The sequence below is a fragment of the Brassica napus genome, chromosome A6 (assembly GCF_020379485.1).
Source record: "Brassica napus cultivar Da-Ae chromosome A6, Da-Ae, whole genome shotgun sequence".
Lineage (NCBI taxonomy): Eukaryota > Viridiplantae > Streptophyta > Magnoliopsida > Brassicales > Brassicaceae > Brassica > Brassica napus.
The window spans coordinates 11,828,793-11,846,477 of record NC_063439.1 but is presented as its reverse complement, the minus strand read 5'-3'; the positions used below and the strand labels follow the sequence as shown (position 1 = coordinate 11,846,477).

The window sequence follows — 17,685 nt, the reverse complement described above, 5'->3', positions numbered from 1 at the left end:
GCATTGAGAACAATAAAGCTGAGTCTTATGTTCGTCTCACAAGGCTTACAAGCAATATAGATAAGGGTAAAGGTCATGTCTTTAATTACCAGGAACCTGATGTTGCGCGCAAAACATTTCGCTAGGAAGACAAGGGTCCTTACAAGCTCCTCAGGATAAGTAGCAATAATGAGACTGATGATGTATCATCCTTCTCATCACACTCTACTTACTCTGCCCCTAATCTAATTTCCACGGGTTTTCGTATTGGCCCTTCTTCTGAGGGGCGAGTCTCCGGGAACCAGAGCCAGGGAAAGACGCAGATGAGGCCTCATTCGTGGAAAAGGAATCTAACGTCGAGGCACCTACTATAGCATCAGAGGAAGCTGGTATCTCATCTACATCTCCTTCTCAGATGGCTATGAAACGAAAGCCTACTCTGCCTCTGTTTCCATCAGACAACAAAAATACAAAAACCCCAGATCCTACGGTGGCTTCCGTATTGAAGCCGCTGCCTCCCCAATGAGTTATATGAGTTTGAACTGTCAAAGAGCAGGAAGCAACGAGACAGTTCAACACCTTCGGGGCTTGCATCGAAGGTTCTTTCCTGATTTTCTTTTTTTGATGGAGACAAAAAAAAGGAACGGCTATATGTTTGAGTTGCAAGAGAGTTTGGGTTACGGAAAAATGATTACTATGGAACCATTAGGCCTTAGTGGAGGATTGGCCTTCATGTGGAAGGAGAGCTACAAAGTAGAGATTCTGAGTAGTGACAAGAGGATTATTGATACTAAAGTTACACTGGGGTCAATCTCATTCTTTTTGACCTGTCTGTATGATGATCCTGTTAAGAGTAAAAGACAGGAGGTGTGGGAGCATTTGACAGATATTGGCTTAGCACGAGATGAGGCTTGACTGTTGGTGGGTGATTTTAATGAACTTATGTCCAATGAAGAGAAGGAAGGTGGAGTTGTGCGTCCTGAATCGTCCTTTTGGGATTTTAGGAACATGGCGGAGAATTGTAAACTGAAAGAAGTCCGATTTACAGGCAATATGCTCTCTTGGGGAGGGAAAATGGATAATGTGTGGGTCAAATGCCAACTGGATAGGAGCTTTGGCAACAATGAATGGTTTACCCTCTTTCCTAGAGCTAGTATGGAATACCTTGAGATGTGGACGCCCGACCACAGACCGATAAGGATCTGTTTTGCATTAGAAAGAGCCGATCTGGTAGAGGAAGAATTTTCTTTGATAAAAGAATGTTAACGAAAGCGGGCTTAGAGGATGTTATCAAAGAATGCTGGGGATCTCGAGAGGAGCTTCAAAACAACACAAAGGAGAGGATCAACCGCTGTCGTAGAGGGATTCTGAGGTGGAAGAAACATGCAGATTTGAACTCCAGGAACACGATAACTCGACTCAAATCTGCTCTTGAGCGAGAAATAGCAAAGAGATCACCATGTTTCTCGTATATGGGGAAACTAAAACAAGAGCTTGCGGCTGCTTATAAGGAAGAGGAGATCTACTAGAGACAGAAATGCATAGAAGAATGGTTAAAATCTGGGGATAGGAACACCAAGTTTTTTCATAACTGTGTCAAAGGAAAGAGGCACGAAAACAGAATCCTCATGCTTCTCGATGAACTTGGACAAGAACATTTCTCTGAAGGAGCAAAAGGAGAGATATCAGTCAAATACTTCAGAGATCTTTTCATGAGCTCTAACCCATTTGAAATTGAATCTCTGTTTGCTGGGTTCCAAGAACGTGTGATGCAGACTATGAATGAGCATCTGATGGCTCATATTTCAGAAGATGAGATTAAGAGGGCAGTATTTAGTGTTAAAGGGAGTAGCGCCCCGAGAGAAGGTGGCCTCACAGGAGTCTTTTACCAGCGCTTTTGGCACATCGTTGGGCCTTCCTTGACTTCATAAATCTTATCCTTCTTTGCTACGACATTCCGGATGGATGGAATCACACTCAGCTGAGTCTTATCCCTAAAATTCCAAACCCGTCCAAGATGTCAGACATGCGGCCTATTAGGCTCTTCTCGGTTCAGTACAAGATTGTATCCAAGATTTTTTGCAACCGCTTGAAGCATATTCTTCATGGTATTATTTCAGAGACTCAAGGAGCCTTTGTCTCAAGCAGACTCATCTCAGATAATATACTCATAGCTCATGAAATGGTCCATGGCCTCAAGGTTAATGCTAGAGTGTCTGATGGCTTCATGGCAATAAAGACATACATGTCAAAAGCCAATGATAGAGTTCAGTGGAACTTCTTGAAGATTCTGATGGAAAAAACGGGCTTTGCGCATGGATGGATCAAATGGATTATGGCTTGTGTTAGCTCGGTCTCTTTCTCTGTCCTCATGAATGGGAATGAACATGGCTTATTAAGCCAGAGAGGGGTATCAGACAAGGTAATCCCTTATCTCCATTCCTATTTATCTTGTGTGCTGAAGCCCTCGTCAGTTGTTTGAATGAAGCAGAGAGTGCAGGCAGACTCCATCGATCAAGCTTGCGACTTCTGGCCCCTCTGGAACAGCACCTTTGTTTGTTTTTTTCCTCTTTATTCTTCTTACTGGCCGGTTTATGGCTTGTTCGTACGTTGGTTTACTCAGTTATCCTTGAATGAACTCAATTGACAAAAACAAAATTACGCTTTTGGTGACGCACACAGATATTCCGTGATTTTTTTCTTGTCTAAGATCATCCTTTCAGCTAATCCATCCTTAAATGATCTCTCCTCAAAAAATGGAAAACTCAACTAGGTGTGGATCCGCACCTTGTGCGTGAGATGCAGATTAATATATATTCTCAATAAAAAGTGATAGAATTAGGTTTTGTATTCAGACTAATTTATTTAATTAGATATACATATTAAATTTATTTGTGTGTTTTATTCGATTTTAATCAAATTATAATGGCTTGTGGGTCTAAACACAATTATTTTATTTAAAATTTGGATTATTTGCTTGATTAATTATGACTAACAAAATTCTTTTCAATATCGAAGAGTGGTGGTATTTTTCTAATTTTTTATTCGTGGCTCAAGCTCGGTAGTTTTAGAGATATTTTTATATAATGTTTTGAATAAGAGTAGATGCTACATTTTCAAAAAAAAAATTCAAGGTTTATAGGTTCAACCTACATTATATTGCTATAACCAAAATATTTAATAAGCATAACACGCCTCATTCAATACATTCATTCTACTTATAAATTTTAGTGGATTCTTAACGGAAAAAACTCATCATATAAATCTATTTTAAAATATATAGATTTTGGATCAAAGTCTTCTTTAGAAATAACAAAATCATCGCTAGGTTACTTTGAATTGAGATTAAACACTTCTTGTAGTTTTGGATCAAAAAGAATAGCAGTGGCACTGAAGTTATTAGAGACAATCACAGCTCTTGAAACATCAACAAAATAAAAATATTCAATTAAAATCATATATTATCAACAGTTTAAATCTTAGAAACAAAACAAAAAAAATAAGACCTTTTTTGTATTCTCGTACACCAAAAAACCCGAGCAATACATACAAACCATGATGCCTCATTAGATTTAAAGAAATTTGATACTTATTTTGCATACTTGAACCACATTGGACATCTTAAACACATATCACTAAATGTTAATAATTAAATTAATATCATGTCATAAAAATAAAACAATATAAAATTAAATGCTCATCTACATTATCTCGCAAATAGTTAATTCTACTTAGTTAAAGATTTTCCTTTTTTCCATAAGATTGTCAACAGGTCCAACATTCACAACCTCACAAATCTTACAATACTAAAAAGATAATATAATCAACATCTAGAGTGTCCACATCAACATGTTTAATCAACCAATCAAATACAAATTTAATGACATGTCATTCATTTGAAGAAAATATTTAGATCATGTCATTAAAATATATGCAATTACTTCTTTTATTTTAATCTCTCTTTTTGCGAAAAACGTTTTGGTACCAAAACCAATTATCTTCCTCAGCTTGATGAATCGATTCAGTTTCTATCAAAATGCTCATATTATTTGACTTCTATTAAAGAGGGTTTTCTTCTGCAACGGAAGTCGAATCATAGAAAACGTTCTCTTTAGTTTTTTGTTTTCATGTTCTTTCTATCTATTGTGGCGCCGCATCTCAGTCCAGTTTCGTCAATGGTGGGTGTTTAATTTTTTGAAAAAGTATATGATTTAAAAAATTCAAATCATGTTATATGTATTAGAAGATTATGTTTTGCAGTTGAATTTTAAAATATATGAATTTATATACTTTAAAGACTATTTAGGAAATAAGATTGAAGGGGATAAAAATGAGCAAAAACTAAAAAAAATAAAGAAATAAATATAAAGGTCAATATGGTATATATTGTAGAAATGATAGGGGATAATTTTTGTTCGGTTAGTTAGTGAACTATAATGTGTTTTTTGCATACATCAAGTAATTTCCCATAAATAATTGAATGTGATTAACAATAAAGAACAACTTTATTTAAAAAAAAAACCATAAAGAACAAAAAACATCTCGCAATTTAGAAGGAAAAAGAAAAGTCATTGGAAAGCCATACAATTGAACTATTGAAGGTTAAAAATATTTATATCAAACAGAAGTTCAATGTTGTTGTGTTACATACGATTGGTTCACTCCAATCAGGTCGTCGATATCTCCCATGTCTGCCTCATTTGTTGACTGGTTCGCGTCGTTCCCCGTCTGTTGTCCAAATAGAGGGGATGGTCCAGTACCCGTTTGAGAAACTATCATCAAAACAAAGAGATCAAACTCTTTGTATACAGTACAAATTATACTAAACATATCAAGAGACCAATGTCTACCTGTAGACGTTGGCAATGTTAGTCCTTGCAGCCTTCCTTTGCGACGTTTCGCCAAGAAAATAGCAACGATAACGTATACAATAATAACAAACACTACCGCAGATACCGCACCGACTATAATTGGCAGTTTACTTTTCTTTTCTTCATTGTTTGACCCACCTACATTGATATCAGAATGTACTGATTTTTACTTGCATTTCTTCATTTATGATCTATAAATGCATAAAGATATCTCCTGTATATATGGGTTACTTTCATCAAACTAATAAACCCATCAAGATCGCAAGCTAGAACGGAAAGAAAACTCGAATTACCAACCTGAGCTCCCTTCATTGCTTCCTCCCCCTTTTCCAGTCCCACCAGAGCCTTAGGAAAAAGTTAAACAAAAAAAAGTTATATATTAAATTACGTAGGTAACTATATATATAAGGCATTTTTGATAATTTGGGATTTTACTCCGTAACCAAGACTAATCACTGAAAAATTCATTCAAAAAAACCTGCAGGTCCGCCACTCCCAGATCCGCCTCCTCCACCTTCCCCACCACCTCCACCTGTTCCTGATCCGCTTCCACTTCCATTACCGCTTCCATCTCCACTTGTACCAGAACTTATCACGTAGAGCTCCAACGCATTTATCATGGGGGGTAAAAGTGCACTAGCTGTGGACTGGAACACTAGCTGGGAGCTTGAGCTGGCCACGACGTCTCTCACTACCACTTGGGTAGCTTTTCCATACACTGGCACAATTGGACCCGTACCAACTTTCTTACTGCCAAACAAAATGTTGAACGATCGTACACTCATTTCGAGTGGCTCCGAGAAATACATAGCCAAGTAAACAGGAACTCCTCCCGTAGGAAGAGTGGCGTCGAATAGTGTTAAGCTTTCCCCATTCCAAGAGTTACGAAGAATGGACTCAGGCGGCTTGTTTGATGCATCAGAGGTATCGATAGATGCAGCTGCTGACGGTACTCCTGTCAACAATATGTTTATCTCGGAAGGCAGCCAGAACCTACCGTAAAGATCCGATCTAAAAGAAAATGAAAAAGTTATTCTTATATAGCCAAACCCAAGAAGCTATTAACTTGTAAGTATAGGTTTAATCCTAGCCATTTTACATATTTTATGGTTAATGAGATTATGGTCTTGATTGTTGTTTAAATTTGGCGTATATGTGTTTTGTTTAGTTACTAAATGTTAACTTGAAGAAAATGAAGAAGGAAGAATCAAAGACAAAGAGAGCAAAAGAGAAGTGGAAAACAGATTTACCTACAACATCGAAGTGAGCACTTCAAAAAAGCTATATTGAGCACTTTGATGTTGAAGGGAAAAGAACAGTGTTTGAGAAAAAAGACATATCCCCTACGGCATCAAAGTGGGCGATTTTGAAAAACCTTCATTGAACATTTTGGTGTTGTAAGGATTCGCGAGCACTGTTCACTACAGTCCAAAAGTTCAAAGTTTAAAATTCAAAATAGTACTGTTGGAACCTTAATTATCTCTTTAGAGCTGTTGGACCCTTATCTCTTTGTCCTCTTCATATTTCTTTAATCTTTATTGTCTTATGTATTTAGCTATAAAAGTCCTCATTGTACACAGATTTAACTTAAGTAAGTTAAGGGGAATTTCCCTTCTCCTTCATTATCTAAAGTGTTCTTGGTTTTGAAACTCTATTCTTGGTTACTTAGCTTTGATTGGTAGAGCATAAGCATTAGCATCATGCTCTACATTATCCAATCAACAATTGTTAGAAAAACATTTAGAGAAGTATTTACTAAATGCTAATAGTCTCCAAATGCTCTATGGCCAATGCTTTCATATGAAGCTTTTAAAAGAGTATTTGCATTTATAATTTATAAAATTAAGGAAAATGTGTAATTAATTTATTTATTTTATTTAATAATATGATAAAACTATTTATATAACCAGAAAATAAATTTTTGCATTTCTAAAATTAATTTACAATAAAATATTTTTTAGAAAAAATAATATTTCACATTTAAAATATAATTTAATTTATATAATTTAATTTATATAATTTATTTATTTTAAATGTGAATTTTTTAAATATATCTTTTATAATTAAACTATCTATATTTAAAAATAATTTTTCGATATAATCATAATTTTTAAATTATTGATAAAATAAATTAATTATTTATATTTTAATTTTATATATTTATATATATATAATAGGAATATATTCATTAAAATAAATATATTATATATTATATACTAATTTTTATAATAGTTTTAAATAGCATACTCACAGAGCTCTAACAATCATCCTATTAAACAGTTTAGCAAAAAGCGTACAGCTCCTGCAGCATACTGATTCTATAGCATGCTGCTACTGCATTATGCTCTACCAATCAAGATTAATCTCTCAATCTCTTATACTCTCAATCTCTATAATCTCTTGTTTCTAAATCACTTACACTCTTTTTCATCAGATTCTCCCTTCATCAGTTCAAAAGTCATTTCACCCTAAAGGGTTTGTTCTTCACTCACACAACAAGAGACTCTAAAAATCTCACACTAAAATTTATTTTTTCAATTTTTTTTCGTTTTCTTATCATCATTTGTTTTTCAAATGGTTTCTTTTTTCCATATACATTTACAATTTACAAACATTTTGGGATTAAAACGGAAGATACTATCATTTCATTTGAAATAAAACACTTTTTTTGTAAATAAATAGAACATTTTTGACCATGAACACAAAACTAAAAGAAAATATAATTGAAAGGTATTTTCAGAAGTCTACATTAAGAATTAGAAAAAATAAAGGGTATTACTGGAGGATATATGCCAATTTACTCATTGATCATGAAACTCAACACTATTTATGTTAGTTATAGAAGTACGTAGTTGGATAATGTTAATTACCTTATAGTTTCTGTTGTCCCATACGCAACTCGTTGTTGGTAAAATAAACCTTCACCGGGACCAAGCTCGTCATACATGCCATCGGCCAAGTCAGCAACTTCAATGGATGATACAAACGGGTTTGATGACGAAGAGGTGCGCACAAAACATACGCTTGTCTCTCCGCTGGCTGGGGAAAATATCAGTTCTAAAGTGTAAGGCTCGAATGCCGAAGATATCGATACGGTGCCTCGGTGTTTCCCTTCGAACACTACACTGAAGGTTGGGGATGAAGCCTTCCCGTCGTAGTTCCCATAGTAAAACATCGTGCGCACTAGAACCTTTCCCCCTTTTGTTACCGGAATGTTATAGCAGTTGGATTCACCGGTTGGGAAGTACCGGAGTGTGGTGAGGGATTTCTCTACGGTTGTGGAGGAAACTGTGGCCGATTCTCCGGATGTGATGAAGTCTTTGTCCCCGACCCATTTTATGTTGTTGGCGTCTAGGCTCGATGATGACGTTCCACAGTCTATGTTTACACCTGAAATTGATCATGCATGCATGAATCATGATAGTGTCATGATGATGATGATGTGAATCATATATAGCTAAAAATGGATTATGTATCCAACTTTGAGGCAAATAATGAAGTGCTATTTGATATAACAACGTAACTAAAAAAATTGTGTAATTGAATAAATGATGATTTTTTTTTTCTGTTGTAGATAAAGTGAATTTAGAACCTAGCATAAAATAATCTGCAGTAAGAAGTTTTCTGAAAAATCATCATTTATAAAAACGTGACTAAGACATTTGTTTCACGCTTAATGTGTGATGGGGTTTCGGAAAATTTCACACGGTCGCTATATAGATCTTTTTTTTTTTTGAAAAAAAGTCGTTATATAGATCTTTGTGACCATATGATAACAAAAGCCTTTCGTAAACGTTTATAGGAAACCGCATCATATACAAAAGACTAAACACAAGTCGACGAAAATAAAACATGAAAAGGACCCTTTAATCATGTCGATTGATCCCGACCAAGGTGTTCAGATTAACGATTAAATCCAAGACTTTTTTGGTGTACTAAACTAACTTGGTTGGGTTCTAAGAAAGAACTTACAATATGTAAGATTGAAAACTATTTAAACGAAGAGTTTAATTACAAGTTAGTAGAGAGTTTACTTACTCGCTTGAGAGAGGGTTATGATGGAAAGAAAAAAGAGAAGAAAAAGAGAATCAGTAGCCATGGTGGGAGCTAATTTTTCAACTAATGCTCTCTATACAACATCTGTGCACGCATCTTTTTATATATGATATATCTGCAGAATTTAGCTGTCTATTAGTATCTTAAAACCAAGTTGGAATCGAACACGAAAACATTTTATAGCTTTGACATTTTTATTGTCCAGCTGAGAAATAATAATTTTATCAACAACCGGCAAGTACAGGATATTCCTACATTATGTGCATTTTAATCTTGACCTTTTCAAACTCATGCTACAGTGTCAGGAATATGCATTGTTGTTGTTTCTTTTAGTAATCAATTTTAGGGTTCTCATGAGCTCCCTCTACCATGTTTGTTTGACTGACCAAATAAACATTTCGTGGTTGTCGATTTATTTAATTCTGATCACTTAGTGTGACCGGCAAGTTAGTCTATTTTATCAGCAAGTTGCAAATTAATTAGTTTTCTTAGCAAACAAAAAAAATTTAATTAATTAATCGAATAATTTCCAGTTACGATACTATATAGCAAACACGGTTTTGACCTTTTGACACTGATACAGTTATTGCACACAATTTGAGGTTTTATTTGACACACAAAGAAATAAACAACAACAACTTAACCGCTTTGTAATCTTCGTTGGTTTGACGCTAATGCGAGCAACAAGCCCGCAAGACGCAAGACAATAACCACCCGTTCAGAGAAAGTCAATGTTCTGCTTTTTCCTCTCTAATCGAATACTTTCTTAGAGGCTTAGACCACATTTGTTTCAACTCGATAGAAGAAATCAAGTGTTTCCACATTTAGAGAAATAATTCCTTTGTAGAAAAATCGCTCTTGATCCATTTTCTTTGAAATTAAAAATCTTCAGAAGTGGGTTGTTGCAATATGCATGTAAGGCAACTGAGATAGCAGCTACAAGCTAAGGGTAGAGGAAGACACGTAAATGGAAAGCATGGTCGACGTGGGCTATGGCTAAAGCTTCTGTGATGACTTTATAGTTCAGCTTTCTAGCTTGAACTACATCAGGGTTTATAATAAGTTTTCAAATTATTTACTTGTTGCTTCAAACTCTTTCTTTTTGCAATGTGTATGACTATATGTTTTAACGAGATATATGTAACTGCCAACTTTCTTATAATAATTAATGATATATAGATTATATATATATATATATATATATTTAAATTAAAAAAGTCTGACCAACTCCGGCATGCATTACCTACTTCCTTCTTTTCCATATGTACTACAATTAATTTTAATATCATGATCTATCCGGTTTGGAACTCTCATGATCCATATTCGTGTATATAGAAAATATTAAAAAAACCATCTTGGATCACTGAAATCAGTGGTAATGCCCATATCTTTAAAAAGAATGTGATGAAAACATGAGTTTAATAACAATTGTTGGTCGGATAACAATTAAACAGAATACTATTTATAAAGAAAAATATCATAAATTTTAAAAGTAGAATAAAAACACATGGATGTAGCTCGTTGACAACTAGGAACCAATGTCAGTGATGATCATCTTGAACAACATAAGAGTGGTCTGCATCACTAGCAAATTGCTGTTCAACTAGAGGTGACATTCCAGTGCCTGTCCCATTCTCTTGAAAATATACAGATAGTAACGATTACTTGTCATCAGTGCTACTTTTTTTAATCCAGTAATATCAACGTAACGCTTAGTCATCAACTATATATATACATACCTGTGGACGTAGTTGGTGTGGTATTGGACTGTGGCTTAGTATTTTGACGCTTTCTCAAGAAAATAGCTCCAAACGTTGATGAGAGAATTACAAACGCAGAGGCGAACGCAACTCCAAGAATGAGTGGTAATTTGTTTTTCTTCTTCTTTCCTCCATTGTTTTTTGCCTCACCTATAGCCATCATAGAAGGGTGTCCAGTTAGTTATTTTGTGTAAAGATAGTAAAATTAAATTATGTATTATACCATTATTAAAACGAGGAGTTATTTGCCGAATGAAATCGGGCAAAATCCTTAACTACGGATGATTTCTGCTCGCAATTGTTTTTTTTAATCAATAGTGTGGATCATGTATGAATTACGTTTAGGGGTGTCAAAATGAGCTAACTCGCTCAACTCAGTTCAACTCTTAGTAAGTTCAGATCTATCATAAGGTAGCTCAGCTTAGCTCATTTATTAATTGAACTTCAATATGTAAACTTGAACTCATATCATTTAGATCATGAGATAAACGAGCTAGCTTGCGATCTATTATAAAAAATTAATTATCATAAACTAAAATATTAAAATAAGTTTTATAAAATTAAAAGTATGATTTCTATATTACTTATCTATGTTTTATAAAATTTAAATGAAAACAAAATATTAAGTAAGATAATTACGAGTAATTTCTAAATTATCTCTTAGGAATATTTTGTTTTACATCTAAATTTAAAGATATATATGAGATGATGAGTATATAAAATTTTATTATAAATTTTCAATATATATCTTTAAAAAATTTGGTTTTACATTTTAATTTTAAAAGATAAATATGATAATATACAAATTATCTTTTTTACATAAGATATATATATAATTTTAAGTATAAAAATGACTAAGCTCATGAATTGGCTCATGTTCATAAAAACCGTTCATATAATTCGTGATCTAATTAATCTCGTTCATTAAACTCATTTATTAAATGAACTTAAAAAATAGAATTTGTGCTCATGAAAAATCAAGCTGAATTGAGTTAGTTCATGAGTTATAGTTCATTTTGACAATCCATACATTTCATATTAGAAAATAGTGTCACATTAAATAAATAAGGGGAATTCTACGATTAAAAACGTTCGTAGTTATGTTGCCACTCCTCCCGAACATAATTAGTTACTAACTTACCATTATACTTGCACCCAAAAAAAAAACTTACCATTATATGAAACAAAATATATTAATATGTTTCAAGCAAAAGGTGATGGGGGGTTTATGGTTTGATTGGTCAATATTATACTATTATTTCACTTAAAACTAAAATTAAAGACTAACCTCCAAAGTCATTATTACCACCGCTGCTTTGGCTTCGGCCTCCACCTCCACCTCCACCATTCCGGCTGTTACTTATCGAAAACAGCTCCACACCGTTAATGATGGGTGGCAAAACCGAGTCACCAGTGGACTGAAATACTATTTGGGACCCTGACGTGGCCACTACATCTCTCAAAACAAGTTGAGTTGCTTTCCCAAAAACCGGAATGATGGGACCGGAACCAACTTGGGTCTCATCCAAGAAAACGTTGAATGACCGTCTTTGGGTGCGACCTAGAGTCTGAGGCTCCGAGAAGTAAAGAGCCAAGTATACCGGTAGACCGGTTAAGGGGAGCGCCAAGTTAGAGAGTTTTATGCTTTCCCCAAGCGATGACGATGCCTTCGACATAACAACCTCTGGCGGCTTGTTTGACGCCCCTGTGATGTCTATCGACGGGGCTGAGGTTGTTAGATCGGCCAGTGTATCATCGGCACCTAACGGGTACCATGGCCTACCGTAAGGATCTAACGGGTAGCTAAAATAAGTTCAAACACGAAAGTTAGATACAATAATTAAATCGGTATTTTTAAAAAGTTTCTGGCCCTTGCCATTATCTCTTTCAAGTTGGGACCAACTTTGGTTACAAGGACTCAATCTCCTCACAAATTTTTTACCGCTCTGAAATAATTATATGTTTTAAGAATACGATTATTTATGTAAACAATTATTTACTTTAATTAGATACTAAAAATTTTACCTGTCTGAAATAATTATATGTTTTAAGAATACGATTATTATATGTACACAATTATTTACTTTAATTAGAGCTCCATGTTTTAAATACGCATATATGAAACCCCAAACCTTTTTTTTTGTTAAGGTAAGGCAATATCTACCTTATACTCTCTTTGGCCCCGCAAGCAGTTCTTTGTCGGGTAATCAGACCTTCACTGGGACCAAGATCGGCATACATTCCGACGTCTAAGCTGTAAACCTCGATGGACGATATAAACGGGTTGTCGGATGGAGACGTACGGATGAGGCATACGCTAATACTCTCATTAGCCGGAGCAAATATCAACTCCGAGTAATAGAACGTCTCCTCGTTGTTGAGTAAAGACTCAGTGATTTCAACAGAATCACGGTGTTTCCCATCATAAACCAAGTCGAAAGATGGCGGGGAAAAGTTACCATCGTAGTTTTCGTAGTAAAACTTTGTCCGCACGAGTGTTTTCTGGCGTTTTGTCACCGGAATGTTGGTGTAGCAGTTGGTTTGGCCAGTTGGAAAGTACCGCAGGGTGTTGATCGGCTTCGTAATGACGTCTGGAATCTTCATGGGCTCGCCGGTCGTGACGAAGCCTTTATCTCCGACCCATGTTACATTGTTCGAGTCAACGTAGGATCCCGTTGATCCACAGTCAATGCTTATACCTAATGATAGAACAGAACCAAAAAACGATGTAAGTGAGTTAAAAATAACTGAAGTGGGTTAAAGCTAGTAAATAATCAATGTTGGGGAGTTTTATGTTTGTACGTACTTTCTGCGATTGAAAGGATTGTGGCTAAGAGTGAAAAGAGAGTGCTGAGATGAAGAAGCGCCGCCATCATCAACGTAGCTTATTAACTTAGATACATGCACAGAGACGTAATATATAGAATTAAATGAAGTATGTTCATATCTAGTTGACTTGACTTTTTGAGATTACCCAGCTCATATAATATTTCCACAGCGGTTCTGATCTGGATTTTTGTTTTAGAAAATTATGATTAAGATAGGGTGTCAAAACCAACTAACTCGCCACATTTAATATGTTATGCAATTTGGGAAAATATGTTTTGCCCTGTAAATGAGCACATTTGATTTTTAAATTTGAACTTTCACTAAAATAAATATGTTTTGCGATATCACTCAAATTACCCTAAGTGATTTGTACTTTCTCAAACAAAAGGTCAAGTTGTAGTATTTAGAGATCGAATCCACAGAGAGCTAGGTCACACAATAGACTTTAGAAATTAATGTTAAGCTAGACAAACGGTTTATAAGGCAGTAAATAAATGAAAGCAAGGTGAACAAGACAGTTGTTTGATTGGTTGAGGTTGTAATCAATAAGGAGCAATAAGTAGACTTAGGGTTTCTATTCAGATAATCAGGATTATAATAGTATAGAAGCTAGAGATAAGTATTGGATATTATAAAACTCAAACTAAGAAATATTCTATCAACTTCTGTTTGTTTAGAATATCTACTATCTGGATCTCAGATCTCAACTGTCGTTTGTCGATCTGGAAAAAGTATCGATCGATGCTATCAATGGATAGTCGATCAATACACCTTTCGAAATGTTGATCGATACACCTATAGGGTTGTCGATCGATGTTCCTTCCAGCAAGCTTTACCGAGCATGTTTGAATTATGTTCACTAAGTTTCCTAGATCAATTTCCGTTTGTTTCTAGCAATCCTAGCACAATACAGGTAAAAAGACCATGCTTTCGCTTGCGCCTAATTATCCTAATATCAGAGTTCTAGTTCGCGACACTAGAACACAAGCAGTAAGAACAATTCTATTGATGTATATCACTAACAACTTAGCAGTTCTATATTTTGGGCTAGTTCTTCATAACCTATTTGAACCCTAAACCTATAGGTGAATTGTGAGACATGGAAGCAATAACACAAATCATAGTCTGAATAATAGATAAGAAATCAATGATAAAACCAATAGAGTTCCAATCAATCTCTGAAAGAGAGTTGATCTTCTCTCCAAACCTAAGATAAAATAATAGAATAGAATAATAGAAAGCGTAGCCATCAACAATGGCCTAAAAACACAGAAATATGGTTTTAGATCATCCAAGGGCATCTTGGTAATTTATGGTTGCTTCTGGGCTTTAGTCGGTCTTCAAATATACTCGGACCGCGTTCTGGCATCACCGTCGATCGACACCAAAGCTGTGTCGTCGATCGACGTTTCTTCATCTCCTCAACAGCTCTCTCTCGCGAGACAAACTAACCACACTTCAGTAAAACATGCATAACTTCTGATCTAACCGTTGGATTGACCTCAAACCAGTGACATTGGAAAGCTATATTATAGCTATATCTTGTGTCAAATGATCAGCTCAATCTCACCGTGGGAAGGTCTATATCCATATATAAAAATCTGATATGTCTATATAGTTATGTACCTCAAAAGACTCCAAAAGGCTCCAAAATACCAAAAGTGCTCCAAAACGTACCTGAACCTGAAAATACTCTAAAACATACTCCAAACTCATATAATATATTTTAAAACACTCATATACCATGGCTAAAAGTGGATAAAATCCATGGTATATCACACCCCTAGACTTACCATTTTGCTTGTCCTCAAGCAAAACAAGAATAAATATGTGAAAGAGGTTTGAAAACAACAAGGACTCACACAATTTTAAACTTCCTACTTTTACCTCTGCAATGCTGCAAGCCACATCAAATCAGTGCCAATTTTAGACGCACTTCATGTACTAGACCTTAGCTTAGCAAACAAACCATCTAGCCCACTGCTTAGCTGATTCCGTCTGACATACCCTTTTACTGACATTATTTCTGCATTTAAACGTGTAGGCTAAATCTTGGAGTATCGATCAAGGGACACGTGGATTCTTACTCCAGTAAGTATCTAAGTACACATGTAGTCTTATTATGGTTTCTTTTCCTCTTATATCTCTTATCTGAATCTTTTTTATCCTAAATCCAATGCTAATGCAGTCGATCTTATTCATCTTTTTTTCGATTTTTTTTTCTTTTCTTTTTCTTTTCTTGGTAAGTGTAGGCGAATAGTGGGGTCACAGGAGACACTTCTACCCCTCGCTTCCAACAATGTGTGATCATTCCATTAGACAAGAATAATGGAGTCGCATGAGACACTCCTACCCCTCTAAACTGCATGAAACCATTTTAATCTTTTATTCTTATGGATGCCGAAGAGAGGAGAGAAGAAAATGAAAAATTTCCAGACTTATACCTTTCAGACCTGACAGAAGAATCTAATCCAATGTAAACCAAGCCCCAAGACAAGAAAGTTAAGTTTATTAAGGTTGGAAGTCAGCTTTGGTTCCTTCGGACTTTCTTAGCTAGCATGGATGTTATTGGCAGGTGATCCACTTTTGCATTTCCATTCAGTACACCTTGCAGTCAATAACCTCAAAGAATGGTGCTAGAGAGTGGTTAGATAGTAAGTAAAATTGAAAAATTTCCACATCCCTTTCTTTACTCAATAAAATTCAATAAATATAAAACTCAAAATAAAGCACAATATTAGTAATACATCCACCAGATTAAAAAAAAAACACTGTCCTCATTGTTATACAGTCTAAGATTGGTGGAAAAATAAATCATAAGTATGAAATTAAACAAAGTAAGATGATATACCTGCTCGCTGGATGTGAATGGCGATAGACACAATTAAGTGACCATAGATCGATTCTCTTGATGTTTTGTCGAATGACACTGATCAGGTGTCGCACGATGCTCATGTGAAGTGGTGTTGACCGACGATGATCAGGTGTCGGTCCATAATGGTATATAACCTCTTTTCCTCGGTTCTCTTTTTTTTACCTGAAATTAATATAACACAAAAAATCAGAAATAAATAAAACCAGAAATTATTTTTTTATTTTTATTTTTGCCGATGAACAGTATCGCTGCTACAATGTCGATCAACGTTTCTGCTACAATGTCGATCGATGTTACATTGCCTCTGCTACAGTATCGTCACTGTTCATCATCTTTTTTCTGAAATAAATAAATGCGAAAATCAGTATAACATAAAAAATAAATAATTAAAACTTACCTAAAACGGGTTGCCTCCATTCAGAGCTTATGTTTTTGTCATTAGCTTGACTTTTGGAGATTTTATTTGGACCGGATGAGAATGTGAACTTTCTTCAGAACAAGTCTCAATGTCTCTCTTTCTCATTTTGTTGATGCAGTTGATAAAAGCTCTTGCATAAATTTTCCCTTTCTCTCTCAGCTCTGGATCACATAGTACTTTAACCCTAGTAAAAGGTTCTGGACCTCCTCTGCAGCGCACTCTATACTCAAGACTTCCCTCTTGACATTGCGAAGGGACTAGTGACACGCAATCTGCATCAACATTATTTTTCTTTTTCTTCTTCATCTTCCTAATCCTTCCTCTAGACTTAGACTTTTCAGTCTTGGTCTGTTCTGAAATTCGAATGGTGTCAACCGATGCTAATGGCTTCGTGTCGATCGATTTTGAAGGCTGAATGTCGACCAATGCTGAAATATGAATGTCGAACGATGCTAATCATAGTTTTGCAAGCTCGCGATTTGAATCAACTGTAGGTGCTGGATCTTCAAACATCTCTATTCATGAAATAAACTCCTCAGTGTTCTTCTTCTCCACGGGATCATAGAAGACAGTTTCATCAACATTAGTCCGGCACATCTTATTCTTCTTGAGATCACAAAATTCCCCACTGTAGCCATGAATGCTCTTCCAAAAATAAGTGGAGATGTCTTCCCTGATTTGATATCCACAACATGAAAGTCCACATAGATAATACATTCCCCTATCTCCATGTTAACATTCTTGATCATTCCTGCTGAGTTTTCATTGGAGTTATCCAAGAAAGTGAAACTATCTTGACAAGGCTCCATCTTTAGTCCTAATAGCTCAGCAGTGTCGATGGCCATGATGTTGACTGCAGATCCAGTATCGCAGAGGGCGTTTGCAAAATTCTGGCTA

At 35.3% G+C, this 17,685-nt stretch overlaps 2 protein-coding genes and 1 pseudogene across 2 annotated transcripts; 1 reads left to right on the top strand and 2 right to left on the bottom strand.

Moving 5' to 3' along the window:
* The first annotated feature begins 1,996 nt into the window (after positions 1-1,996).
* LOC106350181 lies at positions 1,997-2,461 on the top strand. The gene has a single exon (XM_013790102.2). It carries the CDS (start codon positions 1,997-1,999, stop codon positions 2,459-2,461), a length of 465 nt encoding a protein of 154 aa, XP_013645556.2.
* A 1,455-nt stretch (positions 2,462-3,916) lies between these two features.
* On the bottom strand, positions 3,917-9,181 carry LOC106350182 (uncharacterized protein At1g24485). The gene is made up of 6 exons (XM_048734776.1): positions 8,889-9,181; positions 7,721-8,240; positions 5,329-5,861; positions 5,148-5,195; positions 4,830-4,988; positions 3,917-4,751 (listed from the first exon to the last, which is right to left on the bottom strand). Exons 1-6 carry the CDS (start codon positions 8,947-8,949, stop codon positions 4,609-4,611), a joined length of 1,464 nt encoding a protein of 487 aa, XP_048590733.1. The 5' UTR covers positions 8,950-9,181; the 3' UTR covers positions 3,917-4,608.
* A 1,089-nt stretch (positions 9,182-10,270) lies between these two features.
* Positions 10,271-13,661, bottom strand: LOC106351685 (annotated as a pseudogene).
* Between the last annotated feature and the right edge of the window lie 4,024 nt (positions 13,662-17,685).

What these genes read in the sequence shown, in the direction of transcription:
- LOC106350181 (XM_013790102.2), top strand. Translation starts at nt 1,997, where the DNA reads ATGTCAGACATGCGGCCTATTAGGCTCTTCTCGGTTCAGTACAAGATT.
- LOC106350182 (XM_048734776.1), bottom strand. Translation starts at nt 8,949, where the DNA reads ATGGCTACTGATTCTCTTTTTCTTCTCTTTTTTCTTTCCATCATAACC. An exon ending in CATAACCCTCTCTCAAGCGA is followed by an intron (nt 8,241 to 8,888) that starts GTAAGTAAACTC and finishes GATCAATTTCAG; the next exon opens with GTGTAAACATAGACTGTGGA. An exon ending in AACATTGCCAACGTCTACAG is followed by an intron (nt 4,752 to 4,829) that starts GTAGACATTGGT and finishes TTTTGATGATAG; the next exon opens with TTTCTCAAACGGGTACTGGA.